Raw genomic sequence first — 19,537 nt, 5'->3', positions numbered from 1 at the left:
TCTGTCATTGATTACTCTACCTACTCTTTTATCTGGCTTTCATTATGAGCATACATTCTGAAGATCCTTTCACCCTATCTAAACCCAGGAGAGATTAAACTGATTTTTGAATCTTTCTTTCAAAATTTTCTCCTCCTTCTTTCACTGATTTTTATTGGACATTAACCAATCTCACACAGCCTTGGCTACATAGTCCCCTCACTCTTTCATACAAAATGTACAGTCTTCTCAATTTTACAGTTTCTTAAATCTGTCCTGTGTGCAAAATCTCTGTGCAGCCTATTAGTTATACAGTTGTTGATCTGTTGCCATCTCCTGCATGCTTCTCAGTTTCTCTTTCACTTTTTTTAGGGTGGTATTTATCTCACAATTTTTTACTTTCCAAGTTAACAATAAGTCTAAGCTGGTTGTCTAGTTTTCCTCTACAATCAACAGACAGACATGGGCAAATTCAGAATGTAATTCATGCCACCTCCCTAAGACAGTAACTTCAAGGTAGAAGAAGCCATGGTCTGCAGATGCCTATCTGTTGGTCTCTTCACTAGCCACAAAAAGACTCTACGTTATGACCTTAGATTAGACATTTAGTTATTAGATGGCTTAAGTCAAATGATAAGAACCCAGGCCCTACAATTTAGTCATATCATTAGGTGTACAAGCATAATCTCCTTTGTCAGGGTGGTTTTCCTTAAATTAGCATCTTCTTGCCTTCTGCATCAAGTTTTTGTTTCCTGCTAGTTTGTAGCTTTCACAGGATTCTGTCTCTGACTCATTTCTTCCTCTCCCTTCTCTCACTTAAGCCTCCATGTAATAATTTGACCTTGCTGCCAAACCAGAAAGCAAGGAAGAGAAAAAACCAACCTTCATTGAACAATTCAGCACTATATAGAACAAAGTCTCCTACAAAATTTCACTGACATTGCACAGACATTGGAAATGCTACTTCAAGGCTGAAAGCAGAATTCGCATTTATTGCAAATTAGAAAGCTATCTTTATTTCAATTTTTAATCTTTCAGAAATATCATAATTATTCCTCTGTAGCCAATTCTGGTAAAGCTTTGGCTGAAATACTCTGCCCAGCCTTTGCATTTAAGATGCAAAGAAACCAAAGCAAGTAGAGAGGAGAGCAAAAATGATAACAGGTTGAGAAAACATGATCAACAGCAGGTTGAAGAAAATGGATTTGTTCAGTCTAGAAAAGAGAAGACAGAAAGTGGAAATTACAACAGGCTTCAAATATATAGGCCCATTATAGTGGAAAGTGATCAGTTGCTTTCCTGGTTAACCAGGTAAATTAAAAGAAGACAACAGTTTCATTAGCCTGAAGAAACACTTAAGTGAAACGAGGCAAAGCTTTCCAACTATTAGGCTAGTTAAGTACTGAGGCAGATTATTCAGGGAGACTGTAGAGACTTTTATGAATAGGGTAGCCAAACATCTTTAGAAAACCTCTAGATGGAGCTGATTCTTTCAGATCATAGGGGCAGAGATGATGACTACTGATGGTTTACATGCCTGTAATTTCTGTAAGGAAGTACATAATTTCCTTACTCAGGGAACAGAACTCCAGGTGGATAGGCACTGATATGCAGAACTGATGGGTGCAGGAACAGGAATAGATTATTAGACTCACTTAAGCCACATTCAGCAAATCTGAAGAGGAAGTGCAACGTTTCTCAGTTCAAAAGTCAATGAAGGAGTCAGTTCAGACCCAGCTCCACCAAAAACACATACTTTGAATGGAGATTCACTGGTTTATATCAGGTAAAACATAAAGCTCAAAAAGCCAGGCCCATTACATCAAAGCAGTAAAATGGAGCACAGTTCACGATGATCCTGGGGATCCACACAGCAAGGAGAGAACAAAATAACCAAAATTCACATATATGAAACAATATGCATAAGGAATTACCTGAAAGCTTTGGGAAGCCACATCCTTCCCCGGAAAGAAGGCTAGAGAAAGAAAAAGTAAGCCTGGCCCAGAGATTCTAAATCCTTTACGTAGTTTTGCATTTTTCCCAAATACTCAGAATATGTTTTTGAGTCCATAAATTATGAGTAAAGGATTCCCAGATAACTGAAGCACCACTTCTAATTTCATTCCTAAACACAGAAGGAACTGAAACAGTGAGGTAGTGTGAATTGCTTACCAGAGTGCTGTATGACCGTTGCTGCTTTCCTCACCTCATCCTGAGACCGACCATCTGTGACAACAACAAGTACCTTGGGAACACCTCTCCTCATGCCACTCTCCCAAGTCAAAACCTTTTCTTTGATAAATGTTAGGGCTTTGCCTGCAAAGTACACAATGAACAAGAAAGAATTATTCAGAAAAGGCAAGAGCCACGCAGCAAAACCAGAACATAAAAACCTGATTGTTCAGCCATGCAATATTAGGATAATGAAGCAGTTTCTGAAAATATTTTATGTTAAAGAAATATGATTACCACTCAGAATTACCTGTCCTTGTGTTTCCTCCTCTGTACTGAACATTTTGAAGAGCTCCCAGGGCCTGGGCCTTGTCATCAAATGTATTCAGTTTAAATTCAGATTTTGCTTCATCACTGTACTGCACAAATGAAACCTGAAATGGAACATACCACAGTGCTGTCTCATACCTCCATGTTCAGACCAACAGACTCAATTTAAATATTTATTGTGGTATATTAGTAAGCATTAAATAATTGATTTTTTTTAATATATGTATGATTATGCATACACAGACATATCTACATACACTGATATCATCCCAGCAATATGCACACAACTCTTCTTTCTTTCTCTTTGAGTGTATGAAATGTGATGCAATCTTAAATACATATAATTGAATTATTCCTATTATTGTGATGCAGTATATTATTATGATGCCTATTCTCTGCTTCTGAGCAGACATACAATATCTAAAACTCTCTTCCAGGTTTATTTAGGAGAGAAAAAAATAATTCACAATAGAATCTCAATAAAGTTGGATATATACTAAATTGTGTATTCTCTTTCTTTAAATACTGAAATACAATCACTGAATGTTTATTCTGAAATTATCTGCTTAGTGGACCCATGTTATCTATCTTTAGGATGGGATGAAGAGACTTCTGCAAATGCCTTTCCTGAATGGCTTCTGCCTACTTAGTGGGGTTCTAGGCAGCTCTGTAAGACAAGGCTTATGGCATGCCAGCTGGACTCTATACATACAAGACTTCTTTCTTGCACTGAGAAATTAAAATGTAATCCTCACTCAACAGTCAGACTGACCTCAAAACAGATTTCTGATACGAAACAGAAAACCTAGTGTATAACAGCTAGACAGTGTTCTAGTTGTTGATGCCCTATCAAAAAAAATAATATATATATATATAGAAAATTAACCATATGTGGGCCATACATCAACCCAGTTTCTCTGCTTGGAGGATTCACACACACTACAACTTTTGTCTTTCAGAATAGTAACCTCTCAGGATAGACTGGATACCCTTTGCATTTTCAAAATGACCAATACATTTCAGAAATAATTATACATTCATACACATACACATGTCGTACAACAATCTAATACAAAGAAAAAATGATAGCATTCTGAAAGAAAGGAAAATCCCATGCAACTTTAGTAATTCAGCTCCATCTTCATTTTCTCTCCAAAATTTTCCCAATGAAAAAAACAAACCTACCTGGATTCCAGCAGGATTAATCAAGTCAAATGCTCCTACTGTATTAAAAACAAATTTCACTACTTTGTTGAAGTTATCGTCACCAATACTCCAGGAAGCATCAGTCAAGAACACTATGTCTGCTTTGGCACCTCTGCATACTGAAAAACCAAGAAAAGGAACACTTAAAACACATCAACCATATCACTGTGAAATAAAGAACATCGCTTCAAAATCTGAAAATTCAAGAATGCTAAATATTCAGCAAACTTCTCTTACCATGCAGCCAACATGGCAGATGGCTAATGCTCAATACAAAAACAGTTATTAAAATTTTTCAAAGAAAAGTTCAAGAAGTGAGAAAGAGCTCAAGAATCAAATTTCAATGTTTTAAATTACGTTTTTTTTTTTCTTTCCTGAGCAGCTAACATAAAACATAAATTGTCTTCTGAGGGCAGATAGACTCACAGACTTGCTGCAGAGCTACAGGTTATCGTGTATTTTTTCCCTAAATGTATGCACTTTGGTGTTCTAAACCAGAAAATGTTGAAGTCTAGTAAAGCTCAAGGGCAAACAGATGGCATTAGGAAATTGCTGTCCGACTTCATTTTCCTAAAATGCTGTGCTAGTTTTAAATCTATTTAAATTTATGAAAAATAAAATTAAACTATTAAGCAGTGGAGCAACTACATAAAAATAATGAGTAATTCTGCAAACAAACATACCATCCCGAGCTGGAGGAATTGTAGGAGGTGGAGGAGGTGTAGGTGGTGGAGTTGGTGCCTCTGTAGGTTTGAGGACTGAAATGAAACATTTTTTTAATTTCACCTAAATTATTCATTTCAAGGAATATATTGCAATACAGAAAGATTCTAATCTTTTCTCACTAATCTAGCCAATGTATCATTGGCAAAAAAAATCTTTTGTATTACAAGAATAATGAGAGTATTGCTATTATCAAAACAGAGGTACATTGTAACAGGAACACTTTTACGTAAGCTGAGTAACACTGTACTATGACAATGCACCTCCATTTTTCATCCAAGTGATAGGAAACACTTGGTTTGAAGAAGAGCATAGGATTTTTCTTTCACCCATAAAGTCCAGTTGACATCCCATTGACAGAAACAGGAAAGATAACTTTAAAAAAAAAGGTATTGAAAGCCATTTAGGAGCAAGACAAATTCTACAGTCAAAACTGAAGGTTCACAGCGTATCTACCCGTATGCTCTCTCATAGAGACTGGAGGTCCCTCGAGGTTAGGGGTCTGAACAAAGATGGTAGCATTGTATTCTGTGTCTGGCAAGAGGCCAGTAAAACAATAGCTCGTTTCTGATCCACGTACTGTGATTTCCTGTCCTCTTGAACCTGTCAAAAAAGCCCAATGGAAAGGAAGTTAGAAACCACTATTTCCCTTTTAACATGTGCATAAATAAGTGTAAAAATCAGAGACCTTGTTAGAGGAGGTCAGAATGGGTGAGACAAGTCTTATTCTTGTCCTGTAATAGCCTTTCTAGACCAACATTGCAGTGTACTTGCGAAACCCAGGTAACTAGCAGATGCCCAGTAATGAAAGATAACTTGACAATAAGCAGCACTCCCTCTTTGCAGAGCTTTCACCACTCTAGAAAAACAGGTTATGTTCAGAGATTTAAAGCTCAGCCAGATGTATCATGGCTTCTGGTGGGTGCTTGCCACCATCTCAAGTAAGTGGTGTTGTCACTGAAATAAGACAATTATGTTTCCATAAAATGCAAAAAATTAAATGCACGTACCATCAGCTGGGTTTAACTTCAGTCTGTAGGAAGTTGCTGACCGATGTGGTGACCATCGGATACAAAAAGTATCCCAACCCACTTTGTAACTTGTTAGATCACTGACGTTCAAATACACTGTGAACAGACAAACAGATAAATTGTTTTCTGGAAAACAGTATGTAGTGGATGAAGTACATAGAAATGAAAACTATATTGGCAGTCCTGGTCCAGAACTTGATTTTTTTTTAAATACAGAAGGAAAGAGCAGTTCTAGCCAAATCTCTTCATTTTCTGTTATGCCCCAGAGATCACAGCCTTGCTATTTACAAACGCCTCAAGTCTGATACCTTTCCCATATTGGGTAACAACCCATTTTATGAGTTTTCATGTGAAGTAAGTTGAGTTCTTTATATAATAAGAAACTTCTAAAAATGAGAGTCTGACACATACATATGGCAGTATGAAAAGAATGTATCAAGTCAACAAAACTCAGGATGCTTAATTCATCTTAACTGGAGAATTTTTTAGAAGTTTCTTAGCTGAGGCTATCAACAAAATCATCTCCTTCTAAAAAGCTGAAGTTTCAATCACTGGACATTCCTGTGAGATAAAAGCAGAGTGGCAGAAAGCCTAGACCTGCTTAGCATGGTTAGATTTTGTAGCTCCCTGGAGACAGTTAAAGATTGACTTCAGCTATAGCTGAATACAATTTTAGAAGGCAAACTAGAAAATTTTATACCATCGAGTCATTACTTAAGATTTTATTTCCATTGCTGTTCCCATATCTACATCATAGACAAATGACGTATTCTCCATGAGAATATTCAGGCTCTCTAACAACCAACCTTAAAAATCCTCTCTTAACCAACATTATCTAAGAGCAATATATGTATCTAGCATGACGACAACAAAATTATTTTTACTTACATGTAGTGCCTTGATCTGTCAAAGGTATACTCATTCCAGAATCATACTGGGCATAAACATTCACATCATAAGTAGTACTGGGAGACAGATTATGCAAGGTGTAGGAAGTCACTTCTCCCACAAAAACTTCCATAGGCTCATTTGAACCTTGAATTGAAAGGATGCATTAAGGAAGTCCAGAGATAGAGAAAGATTCATGATTAGGTGAACTACAGAAATATCTGCTGTCTTTTACATGTCATTAACTCCTAATCTCATTTTTTTTTCTGGAACAAAACATACTAATTTCTTAAATCATAGCACATTAGACTGTTGCAAACAGAACATACACATAGCTTTACAGGCTATTGTGCATTGTTTGTGTTTGATTTAACTTATGGAAAGGTACGCATATTGTTGTACTGTCACATAAAAAAGATTCTGAAGGACTTCAGTACCTAAATTCATAAATGTCCAATGCTCACCTCACATACAACAGTTCATACACTCAGAAGGATAGGAGATATTAAAGAGGTAAAAAACCAAGTCTGGTCCAGAACTTTATCTAGTCACTGCATTATATGTTAAGCATACAATTTAATCTCTGCAATTGAATTCATGAAACACTGTTTGAGAGATTGTGCTTCGTATAAAATACTGATAATAAGACTTAAGCTTCCATCAAAATCAGTAAGCAGAGAAAAGAAAGAAGTCCTTTAACACAGTCATTTCATGATATGTATGATTTCGATTCAGATCACCCATTAGACAGTCACTATTCTGAAAGTTATATGTTTGGAATGAACAGGCTTTCTTACCCACAGGTTTGTATACAATTTTATAGCCAAGAACAGGGGATGGTGAAGGATCCCAGGAAACTCTGAATCGTGTATACCATTCATCAGTTATATACATATTTTGAGGAGGAAGCAGGCCAACTAAAAAGAAAGAAAACCACTCTAATTAGACTTGTGACTGCTCTTCAACCTCTACAAGCTTACATTGTAACTCTATCAGGTAATACGTCAAAGACATAGTTAATATAATGAAACCTTAACAATGCTGAAGTGCTAAATATGTGTCTTAAATTAGAAAAAAATACGTAATATTAAAGCTAATTACCAGTTCTGCCATTTCCAGTCAGTTGTCCCCCATCTCCATCTTCATACACAGCCACAACAGTAATTTTATATGGTGTATCTGATTGTAGTGGTTGCAGTATCACATTATTTCTTATCCCAGGAACTGTTGTCTAGAACACAAAAGAAACAGAGGTAAGCAAACTCACAGTTCTGTAACTGATCAATAATGACAGCAACTAGAACCAAAAATTTGTTTTGACCCTTGGTGCACTTTTTTTTGTCTACTGTAGATAAAGTCATTCAGGATATTTCAAGGGTTATAGCCTATAAACAATTATGTATATTACTTTAAATTATAAAACACTGTGATTAGCAAAAAAGAGAAATCAAATTGACTCTTAAGGCCCTGCCCTCACATCAGACTGAGGTGCTGCAATTTGACACCAAGATTTCAGTATGTTCCCTCATAGAAAAGAAAAAGTCACTATAATGTGCTTGGAGGTAGAAAAGACAGAAAAAAATCCTAAAATGAGGATGGCAGTCAAAACTCTCCCATCATGCTATTCATGAGCTTCATTTCTACCTTTTCATTACCCTCATCTTAGGATATAATTTTCTTGGCAGACGCAAGTTAGTCTGAGAAGGAAGCTGTAAATATTTGTATATGTAAAAACACACCTATTTATGCTTCCTTCAATCTCCCCAGCTTCTTGGTGCATTCATGCACTAGTGCTCTCTTCTAATAAAAACACAGGCATAATACGAAAAGAGATACTGCTCTGTGAACTGGCCATAAGGCACTGAAACTATGGAAAGTAACTTGAGAGATCTATCTGAAAAGCATGTCCCAGTCAACATTTTCCATTATTACTTGATAAAAATTGTTGAGACTTGCTGTTTTTATGAAGTGTTGAACATTTTCTGGAAAAAAAAGATGTGTGTGTTGAAGAATATGTGTATCCTGATTAACAGATCCAGCAGGGAGTTTTCAAATTATGATTTTTTAGCATGGCTTATGTAATAATATATAAGCAGTAATAGCATTTTAATAGCACTCCATACACATTACATTTTGGCTGGTGGCAGTCAGCAAGAATTCTTCTATTGACCTCTATAGGTTCTGAGTTTGGCTTTGCTATAAACACTCAGAGAATTTTATAAGCTTCAGATTTATTTATGCTATCATTAAGCTGCAGGAAATTAAACACACAATTCATACTGAACCTGACAAAAGCAAGTTAGATGCCGAATCAACATTGCCATTGCTTTCTTACTAAGCTCCACCACTCCCTTCAGTTTTTAAAATGCAGGCTTCTGTTTATTCTGTATCTTAGCACACTGACTTCATAATCAATAGCGTATGAATAAATGGCTATTCACTGTAGCACAATATTTGAACTAAATGTCAGAAAGTAAGTTCTGCTCAGAACCTACTGATTAATGTGACTCTCATTTCACATTATTTTATACACAAGTTGGTTCATTAAAACATACATATTCTGCAACTTTGTGAAAAAACAAATAAACAACACCCCCCCCCCCAAAACTGATGAATAAACCAACCAGTGTTTCATGCAAATAGCTTCTCAGCATTGACAACAGTGACCAAATAACCTACAGAGCACACAAAGTGTACCACATGTAGAACAGGTAACATTGTTTTTCTGTAGCCTAAAGAATCAACAGAGAACCGCTTGGTGCTCACTAAAGAATTACAGAACTTACGTATTCATCGATAGGGTCTCCCACAGTGGGTGAATAAATGATTCTGTACTGCTGGACTGGCCCATCAGCATGGTCCCATTGAACAGAAAGGCTGTTTGTGGTCGCATCAAACACTCTCACGTTCCTTGGACCACTGCGAGGCACTAAAGAAATAAAACATGGAAGGCTGTATGAAGTATGATTCTTCCAGTTCCATGTCACCCTCAGTGATTCAAATGCTGCCTTGAAAACAAAGCTAAGGGCCCTCCCTGAAACCCCAAATAAACACATACAGGTAAATTTAGTCAATGATAATACAGAAGTACCTGAGGTTTTGAACAGAAATAGGACCTTAACTGGAAGTACTGGAGCAGTATGGAAGGGAGACAACATCTGAGGGATGCACAAACTAAGCATCTACATCATCTACATACATTCTGCTTCTCAGACTCATGCAAACACATATAACTATAGGTGAATGTGGGGATTTAACAGAAAAAGCACAGAAGTAGCAAGAGAGGTGACCTATTATTGCCACAGGCAGCTCATTTATATGTTATTTCTAGAATGAATTTTAAAGATGCCAACCATAAGAAAACTAAGATCCCACAAGTTAAATTGTAAAAAGAAAGTTTTGGTGTTTAGGCAACTCCAGCAAAAAAAAAAAAACATCTGGGGAGGCTGACATACACAATTATCATGTAAGAGACAGAAAATGAAGCACATTCTTTTCTGTTGACAGCAAATTCGACCCATCTTAATATGCTTTTTTTTTTTTTTAAAGACAAACTGCTATTTGCCTGTAATCACATTTCATGTAACAGATTTTATACTCTTAAACATTCAAATTAAGCTTTTTTCACAAGTGAAAATTACATTGACAATTATGCAGGTACAATATCGGCCAGACAACATAGCAGAAGATTGATTCCATGGAGGCTTACAATTGCTTCAGCCATAACTCAAATGCACTGATCTCAGAGTTGAACTGAACAGCTCACACTGTTTGTGATTTTAACCAATTTTATAAATTCTTCACCCACACATTTCAACATATATTTCACAAAGCAACTACTGACTGCCTCTTACATGTTCGACCCTGTGCTTGGCTTGGATTTCCTTCTCCATCTGCATACAGAGCTATAACATTTATTGAGTAAGCAGTGTCAGGAGTCAAGCGCTCCAGCATCACATCGCGAGTGTTGCCTGGTACCACAATCTAAAACAGAAACAAAAAGCATCTATATAAAATAAGTAAGTTGCAGTTTATACAATGTCTTGTTAGAATTAGCAGTTAGAATGAAATACAGAAAAATTGGGAACATGACCATGCTGCACATTTTCCAAGAAAAACAATACAGGCTTAAAATAACCAAATAATATTGATAAAAATTCAAGAGCAGGAGCAAGAAAAAAACCCCAATAAACCCAAAAAGCCACGAATCCATAAGGAACTCTCATTCTGCAAACGGAGTTTTTATTTTTTTACATTTTACATTAAAATGGTTCAGAAAAAAAAAACAACATTCAGGAGCAGAAAGCAAAAAAGTAAATTCTGTCATGCTTTACTGACATAAAAATGACGTTTTCTAACAGGTACTAATAGACAGGTTCCCACTTATATGTGAAGCAATATGCAGTTTCACTTTACAGATGCAAATGATTCATTAAAAATTCTTAGACTTCCTTACATAAAAACATATACACCCATCTGTACATGTACAATATAGGTGTACATGTGGTGTGACTACATTCACAAACTTAGCTCCAAAACTCCACCTACTTCTACACAAATCCAAGATCTCTTACTTCACATCTGGAAGCCAAATTTTTACCTATATCCACTGCTCACCAAGATCTACTTAAACACTAATGATTTGAGCTAAATAGATGGTTTAGTTGTAAAATCACATAAAATTGATATCTGAAGTCATAATAAACATTTTCTAATAAATATTTGTTGTTTTCTTCTCTCTTCTTAAGGTAAAAAAGAAAAAAAAAGTTTTATTTTAACTCATCTTTAGCTGGTAGTCTTATTTCTTATTTCTTTTATTTCACCAAATTAAACATCTATTTACAATGGACTAACTTCCTGTAGAGAAAGCGTTTTCAGCAGGTACACTCCTGGGCACACAGTTGGCCTGAGCTTATTACTCTTATTCTACACTCATTGAAGGAAGCAATATCCTCTGCACACTTTTAAGGAATAACATAAAAAACAAATTACTCACAGATTCTGATGGCCTTGGGCCAGACAATGGAGTGTAATTAATTCTGTACTGCTGTACTGGACCTGGAGCAGGTTCCCATCGGACATTCATGCTGTTTGGTGTGGGATTGTAAACTTGAATGTTTCTTGGTGTTCCTCTCTCCACTAGATCAAGGATGATTTAAATAAAGTTTTAGAGATTTACTTTCTTTAGTTCTAGTTCCACTTGAATTTACAACAGTGCTCAAAGGAGTAAAAAAAGGGCAACAGCCCAAGATAAACATATTACTTTTGTTACCCCAAAATCTACAGATCTTAGAGTCTTGGTGATTAGTCTTTACAAACACTCCTGCCAGCCAGTAAAGTATGTATGTTTACACTGCAAATTGAAGGTATGATCATAACACTTTGTAACCCTATTGCTGATCAGGCAGCTATGAAAAGTAGCCATAAACTACACATTTTATGTCATGCTGACTTTAGGAGCAGAAGCTCCCTGAAAAATTTTAAGCACATGGTATGGACGAGCTCTTGGGTGATATGGTTTAGAGCGAGGTGTCCCTGCCCATGGCAAGGGGGTTGGAACCTAATGATCTTAAGGTCCTTTCCAACCCTAACTATTCTATGATTCTATGATTCTGTGGACATTACTATGGATTACAATCACTATTTTCCATTTGTTCACAAGTATTGCTACGAGCACTACAATTAAAATTTTACTATTTCACTAAAACCGTAAGTTTGCTGCACAACATAAGAGCTGATCTTGCCCAAGATAAACAGACCGAAAGCCTCCACCCAAATAAAAGCACAGAAAGCGGAGTAAGCTACAGAGCTGCAACCATACCCAAGCAGGTAAACAGTTTCTTGAATTTATGTTTTAGCTTTGAGAAAAGAGAATTGATTCAAAACCAATTTCTAATTCTCTGAGCTACTCACACAAAAAATCCTTACATTTTCTGGAAAACTATGATTTTACTTACAAGTTCTTCCAGTGTCAGAGACACGTCCACCATCCCCCTCTGGGAAAACTGGAACCACAGTTACAGTGTAAGGTGTGTTGGGTTCAAGAGTCCTCAGAATTACATAGTTTGTGTTTCCTGGTACTGTGGTCTACAAATTTAAAAAGAAAGGTAGAGTCATGACATTACATAAATACGCAAAATTTTTAGGCTTTTTTGTACCTCACTCCTCCACCACATCTCATTTCTAGACTGGATGTGTTAAAAAATTCACAAACCCTGAAACATAAAGTGATATGGTTCATGGTATCTGCTGGAATTACCTTTCAAGAAAGCTCTGTCTTGGACTTAACAAAAATGATTGTTAAATTCTATGCTCTCCCGTACAATCCCTGAAGAGCTATCTTCACTTTTGAGTCCTGATCCTGTTCGACTAATAACAGAATCAGCAGTGATCTCTTTAATGAATACTATGTAGCAGCTTAGAAGCATTAAAAGGTCACTTTCTAAATAAAAAATAAACATTACATAAACACTAAAACTAATGACGAGAAGTAATGAGCAGCTCATGTTACAAAGTAAAACACAGCATTTAAGAATATTTATCATTGGTAGCTCTCTAGATGTTATTGAAAGACTGGTAATTCATGTACTCCTCTTTTCACAGGCACATGCAATTGCACAGACATGGAAAAGAAACACATGGTTTCACATGTTCAAGATTGTTTTAGCTCCCTAGCAATTAGATCATTTTAGGAGGTTGGAATAGAATACCTATGTGGATTTTTCTGTTTCCACATGTATCATCCAGGCTGACTGCCTACAGTCACATGTCATCTGAGCAGTGAAAATAAGTATAAATGAGGTCTGCTAACTTTAAAGCCTTTTGTACACTCTGAAGTCAGCTTTACATTCACATGCACTGCCCTAAGAATAAACAAACAAAAAAATTTGTGTGGCATTAAATCCCTGTGCTAAGAACTAATCACTGAAGGCCTACTATAAAATCAAACATCTGTAATACATATGGGAGTAACTGACTTTCATGAAGGTGCTCTCCCTTTTGTCTGAGCTAGCTATGAACAGAAAAAAAGCCAGTGCCTAATCAACAAGACTCACTTCGCCCGGCAGCATTTTTCCACTAACACCATGAGCTGCAAATTATCTGAGACAGTGAAATCTACATGAAGTCTTTACCATTTCCTCTGCGCCTCCAGCTGTAGGTCCATAAAACACCTTATACTGGCGAGGACTTCCTTCTGCATGATCCCACCGAATGTTCAGAGTACTAGTGGTTGGGTCATAAATTAGCAAGTTCTTCACAGTAGTGAGAGGTTCTGAAATAGATTAATGAGCTGTCAGAAATGTCGAACCACATGCTTAATAGTTCATGTTAAATATTATTCGTCTTCATTAATCAGAACAAACCACGACACTCATTCAACAACATAAGGAATGCTAAATATAATAAGAAAAAAATCTTTTTGAACACTATTTTAGAATTTCAAAAGAAGTTCATTAGGAATGTTTGGTTCCTTCCTCACCAAACACATTGCTATGTCTGACTTTGTATTGCAGGCTCAAAAGTAAACCAAGTACAAATGAACTAATAAATTTAGAGTTAAATAATTAATTAATTAAAAATAGTGAATTGGTTTTATACCTGAAGTGCCTCTGGCAGCAAATCACTCAGTGCTTTCTATAGCATGATCAAAACAACACTATCAATGTAAAATGGTGGAATCTCAAAGTGCATACTGTAAAGCTTCTGAACTGGAAGTGCTGACAGGAAAATAGTATTAGCAACACACATATGAGAGTTACCTGCCTTCAGATGCTTTAAAGATGCTTACTAAATTGTGGCATAAAACAAACAGATTAAGATGAGGAATAAGTTCCATAGTAGCAGTAGGGTTTCTCTCAGCCCTAAAAGCTTGGTGTCCAGTCTAAAGTGGTTGCCCAGGGTTTCTCTACAGCCAGCAGATTTACAGATCTTCTTACTTTAGATACTTGAAACCCACCAAAGGACAAATCACAGCTACATATGGGATGAATTTCACCACAGTATTTTTTGTCAGCCAACTTGAAAAGTAATAAATCAATATTGTTTCATACCTAATAAGAAAATTCACAGAAGTTACTTACTGGTTCTGCCTCGTCCTGTCATTCGTCCCCCTTCCCCATCTGCATACATTGATGACACAGTAATAGCATACTGTGTGTCAGGCTGCAGCTTCTGTATCACCACACTGTTCTGCCGCCCTCCAACCACAGTCTGCAGCAAAACAAAATAAAAGAATTATAATCCCTTTTATTCTGCCCCTGTTATGCTTAATGTTATAGTGAAGAATGCAAACAATTGATGTGGAGAGGAAAACCCTATGATATATCATATGCTGCATGCTCTTGTGACTGACACTGACAGTAGACATTGAACAATAATAATATTTAGTACTTATTCCTCTTAGCAAGTTTAGACAGCCCAATGACACAAAGCCAGTATTCTTTAAGACCTCCAACCCTGCATACAACCACAATTATATATCAACTGCTAGATCTGTGCCAATAAAAAACTTTTCTAAATTCCACCTTAAATACTTCAGTGGGGACATTGCTACTGCCTTCCTAGCAACTGCAGTTTAATCATATATCACAGTAACAAAAAAAGCAGACATGGAATTATTCTCATATGACCAATAATTATTTGCAGACTGATATTAAAATGTCATGAACAGAGCACGAGTGTTCTGTGTGCTCTCCTTAAAAAGAGGTGTCTTCACAACTTCCACTTCTGGACTCTATCTCATTGTGAATAAAATCTATTAATTCTATTCTTTGCACAAAGTTCAACAGAATTATCATAATTCTTTTTTTACTTCAGTACCAGTAATTCATTACAGATACTAGTTAATCTTACTGCAGTTCCTCATTCTTCTAGTGATTTCTCACTAAACTTACGTTTAACTATTCAATTCATTCAACAGTTCAACAACCTCAACTGAAATGCATGTTGCTCAGAAGAGAGTAAAAATGGATGTTAAACTGATTCTAAAGTAAACATTCCTAGATACACTTCTGAACACGTGTGATCTCCAATTACTGGAACAAGCTAAATGAGTGTGGCTCTCATCTGAGACTGCATCTCTGAGTCATTTGGCAGTAACCATAACAGCCTCCCACTGCAGAACAAGGCATTTTTAAGTAGCACACATTTCAGATAAACAGGCTGACTGAATTACTGTTCCCAGGCTGTGTTATGTAGGCCACCAGTAGTCAACACAGCTCTTGCTGACGACACAAGGAAAGCTGGCTGGTCATAAAGCACTGGCTCTCCCTATCACCACAGCTGCTCAATCAAAAGACACTAAAAATATCACAAACACTTCCCTAACTTATGTTTTGCATGGATTCATTTTTGCAACTGCTGCTTCTGGGTGGTTATTCTGTCCCTAGTGTGGTCCACAGTATGTTCCACAGCAAAATCCCTCTGATAGCACATGAACCACACTATGAAAACAGAAAATTCTGGATTATAGAAGTGGTCACGGTAGTCCATATTGTTGTGATAACTATATATCTATGACTTCTAGCATCATGTGCTGTTTGACTTTTTGCTCAACACATTTTAACTTTATTCTAGTTATATCTATAGATCCTATGATTTTCAGGAAAATAGTTGTATCCAAAGTTATTATTCCTCCATAAAAAGCATTCTATATTGGATTTGAAAATGGAGAAAGAAAAAGATGGGAATATATACCTATTCACTATAAATTTTAATCTTCATCTAAAAGATGATTAATATATACACCATTGTACTTTGAAAACAAGTTAATTCTAATGGGTTACTTTGCAGAACTATCTTTTCAGGTTGAGTAACTGCAGCTCTCCAAAATTAGTTACCGACTGTTCAGGGCCATCCCCACTGATAGGCTGGTAAAGGATCCTGTATCTCTGCACTCGACCGCTAGCAGGATCCCACTTCACAGTCAAACTGTGTGAAGTTGCATTATACACCTGCAGGTTTCGTGGGCCACTCTTTGGGGCTGAGAAACACAATAAAGAAAACAAATACGTAATTCAAGCAAAAAGCAGGGATAAACACTTCATTCATACTTTTAAGACTGTGTGAATGTCTCAGCTAGAGTGAAATGTATAAAGTACAAGACAACATCAACTGTAATGTTTATCAAGTAATAAACATGTTGTAACCTAGTGTTTAGTATTTGTCCAAAACCACAATAACATTTATTAAATGATCTCAGCTTTTCAATGTCAACATCCATCACAGTTTAGAGAAAGGTAGTAAAACCATACCTGGAAATTCAGATTCTTACCTTGTGTGGTGATAGGTACCAAAGGTACTAGAAAAAAAATGGAAAGTGTTTTCAGAATTCTTGTATGTGTATGCCTTCTGATTTAATAACTATGAATAACAATACGCAGAAACACTTAATTTACTTACATGTTCGTTCACTGCCAATGAGGTCATCACTTTCTGATTCATCAGGATAAATGGCAGTAACTGAGATATCATACAACGTATCTGGATTCAGATTTTCAAAGACCAAACTGTTGTCGTCTCCATTTAAAATAGTCTTGTGGAGAAATATAAATAAATAAATAAATAAATAGAACCCGAACAAACCAAGACACAAAAACAGAGGGTGGGATATAACTGAGTAATTTCTTTACACAGTAACATCACTACACGTCTGTAGCTATGTATTCTACACTTCCTCACTCAATTTCCATTGAGTTCAACAGGAGGACTTGCAAGTCATAGGCTATTTATTAAATACATTTCCAATTTTAAAAATATACCCTTTGAGAGACTGTCCACAAAATCTCACAATGACTGATTATTCTTACCTCATGTTTTTCCGATCTTCCATAGGGTCCCCAGGTTATTCTATATAGAGAGACATCTGGAGCTCCATGATCCCAAGTTCCTCTGAAACTATTTGTGGTTATATCTGTGATTCTGAGATTGACAGGTGCTGGCACAGGCTCTATTATGAGAAAAGGAAAAGTATTTCAGAAAATGTAACTACAAAATAAATACAGTTGAACCACAGAAATACTCAGACAAAGAATTTAGAAGATTATGCAGAAGATTTATCTCTCAGTTACTAAACTTCTAATGACTACAACAAAATCCTGTAGTATAACTCACCCCATCTACAATAAGTAAATTGTCCTTCATAAATTCATATCACTAGGTCACCACATGATAAAACAGATGTAGCTCTAGTAACCTCAGTAGAGGATAAATGTCTCACACCTAGTCACAACTGCAGTCCTAGCTCTTACATTTTGGAATCAGGAGTGATTATAAACCCACACACACAGAGGTCAAGCTCCTACATGAGTTTTTTCCAGATCTTAAAATTCTTTAAGCCAACTGAGTCACGATTGAATTACATCCCTTATTTAGAAAGAATTCATAGGGGTTAACTGCAGGTTAAGGAAGCTAAATTTTATAGTCAACAGGAAGAAATGAGTAAACAGGTTTAATCAGAGAATTAAAACAAAAATTTATTTCTTTTTCCTTACACACACGTTCACACAAACTCACAGCCATAAAAGAAAGGCTAGCATAAAGGCAAACAAATAAACCCTCACAAATGTTTTTTAACACACCAGGCTACAAAATTAAAAACTGGATAAAAGGAAAAAAAAAAAAAGAAGAAAAAAAAGAGAAAAAGAGAGAGTATCTGCATGTTTTTTTCTTTTTTTCCATACCAGAGTGAGAGGCACTGATAAGGTAACATTGCCCATTTCTCCTCTAGCTCTTCTAAGTTAGCTGTCTTCCTAAATCATACCCCTAGATCAGGATGAGGACTTTCCTGATAACAGCTTTCTCCCTTCAGTCTGTCACTTCCCTTGTAGGGAGATTGGTTCTTGCCATTTATGCAACACCATTTTTTTGCCTGTATTTGTTGAGATTACTCAAATGCTGTCTTTATCATTCTATAAAAGTACAGACTGGTTTAGCACTCCATGGTACAAATAAATCCTTTCAATCACAAGCAAGATCATTTCTGTCTAATCCTCTAGCATATGCTCCATCTTCCTACTCACTTTCCAAGATTCCTGCATAGACTTGCTAAACCTTTCCTCTGCCTTCATATTTTCTTATTAATTCTACCCCTACACTCCTCCTTCAGCCTCTAAACAGAAGTAATTTTGCTTCAGTTGCTGGTCTGTCACCTCTCTGCAGACTGCAAACTCAGTGTTTACTGCATTAAGATACTGAACTCATCTAAGATTCTCCAGGACTGATATATTGCAAATAATGCTACAGATGCAAGTAAACTATTTGTCAGACAGATTAAATTATAGTTCCACCTAAACTCAGTAATATATTACAAACACACACAACTTAAATAGAACATAAGGCAAAAATAACCACAAGAAAAATTAATAGGAAAACTTACGAGTGACAGCTTCTGCATTTATCGGTAGCGATTCCCCTTCATCATACACAGCAACAACTTTTATATTATACAGTGTTTGGGAGGAAAGGTCAGAGAGAGTAGTGCTGGTTTTCAGTCTGTCAATTTCCACCTAAGAATAAAAACAGCAACTTAAGAATTGTAAATTGCTCTATTTCTTACTCTGCATTTGTCAGAAATTCCTGTACTGAAAAAGAGAGAAGTATTCTACACTAATTTTTTGGCATTAACCCCTAAATTTACACCTGAATAATGAGTGCTACCAACCTACTCCCTTGCAAAGTGTATCGTCTCAAATACTAGTACAACTTGCTGATCTTTCACTGCTTCATTCTTTTGGAAATGAGGATGCAGACTGCATCTCTAGAAAATTCCCATTCCCTTACAAAAGCACATTTGGTCTTCCAAGAGCTAGCAGTGCAATTATGGAAAGCTTGCAGATACTCAAATACATCTCTAACAATGCTCACACATATTCAGACAGTGGGTGAAAGGGGCTAATATACCTTTATTCCATAATCCTGTCTCCCCACTTGTAAGCTGTTCTTAGAGTTTGGCAAGATAACACCTAAGGTTTAAGCAAGTGTTAAGCTCTTGCCAAAGAGTAGCAATACCTATTTATCAAAGCACAGAAAAATTCTCTAGTTTGAGGACTTTTCCTCTCTGAAGGAAGGAAAAGAGAGGAGTATCAAACAAAATCTCTCTCGTACTTATTCAGTTACCAATTTACCCTTTACCTGACTGCAGTCATCATGAACTGATATTCTTTGCTCTCGGTGGTAGCTTATAATACTAATTTTTCTATTATCTTAGT

The 19,537-nt window shown here is 36.3% G+C and overlaps 1 protein-coding gene across 12 annotated transcripts in view; it reads right to left on the bottom strand.

The window, feature by feature from the left end:
* The window catches only part of COL12A1 (collagen type XII alpha 1 chain), a 102,142-nt gene that overhangs the window by 32,797 nt on the left and 49,808 nt on the right, over positions 1–19,537 (bottom strand). For all 12 annotated transcript variants that reach the window (XM_061358420.1, XM_061358417.1, XM_061358414.1 and 9 more), the window contains 20 exons: positions 18,706–18,835; positions 17,138–17,277; positions 16,731–16,863; positions 16,603–16,629; positions 16,169–16,311; positions 14,411–14,540; positions 13,463–13,602; positions 12,287–12,416; positions 11,326–11,468; positions 10,184–10,313; positions 9,116–9,258; positions 7,431–7,560; positions 7,127–7,246; positions 6,330–6,476; positions 5,421–5,537; positions 4,867–5,013; positions 4,371–4,445; positions 3,667–3,806; positions 2,462–2,585; positions 2,152–2,295 (listed from right to left, as the gene is read on the bottom strand). In XM_061358420.1, the coding sequence (XP_061214404.1) occupies positions 2,152–2,295; positions 2,462–2,585; positions 3,667–3,806; positions 4,371–4,445; positions 4,867–5,013; positions 5,421–5,537; positions 6,330–6,476; positions 7,127–7,246; positions 7,431–7,560; positions 9,116–9,258; positions 10,184–10,313; positions 11,326–11,468; positions 12,287–12,416; positions 13,463–13,602; positions 14,411–14,540; positions 16,169–16,311; positions 16,603–16,629; positions 16,731–16,863; positions 17,138–17,277; positions 18,706–18,835 (2,533 nt within the window). The remainder of the gene's footprint in view (positions 1–2,151; positions 2,296–2,461; positions 2,586–3,666; positions 3,807–4,370; positions 4,446–4,866; positions 5,014–5,420; positions 5,538–6,329; positions 6,477–7,126; positions 7,247–7,430; positions 7,561–9,115; positions 9,259–10,183; positions 10,314–11,325; positions 11,469–12,286; positions 12,417–13,462; positions 13,603–14,410; positions 14,541–16,168; positions 16,312–16,602; positions 16,630–16,730; positions 16,864–17,137; positions 17,278–18,705; positions 18,836–19,537) is intronic.

The sequence above is a fragment of the Neopsephotus bourkii genome, unplaced genomic scaffold, assembly GCF_033783945.1.
Source record: "Neopsephotus bourkii isolate Nb327-2 ecotype Australia unplaced genomic scaffold, CSIRO-AGI_Nbou_v1 NB_941, whole genome shotgun sequence".
NCBI lineage: Eukaryota > Metazoa > Chordata > Aves > Psittaciformes > Psittacidae > Neopsephotus > Neopsephotus bourkii.
Note: the sequence above shows the minus strand (reverse complement) of the source record. Positions and strands in the feature narration are given on the sequence as shown.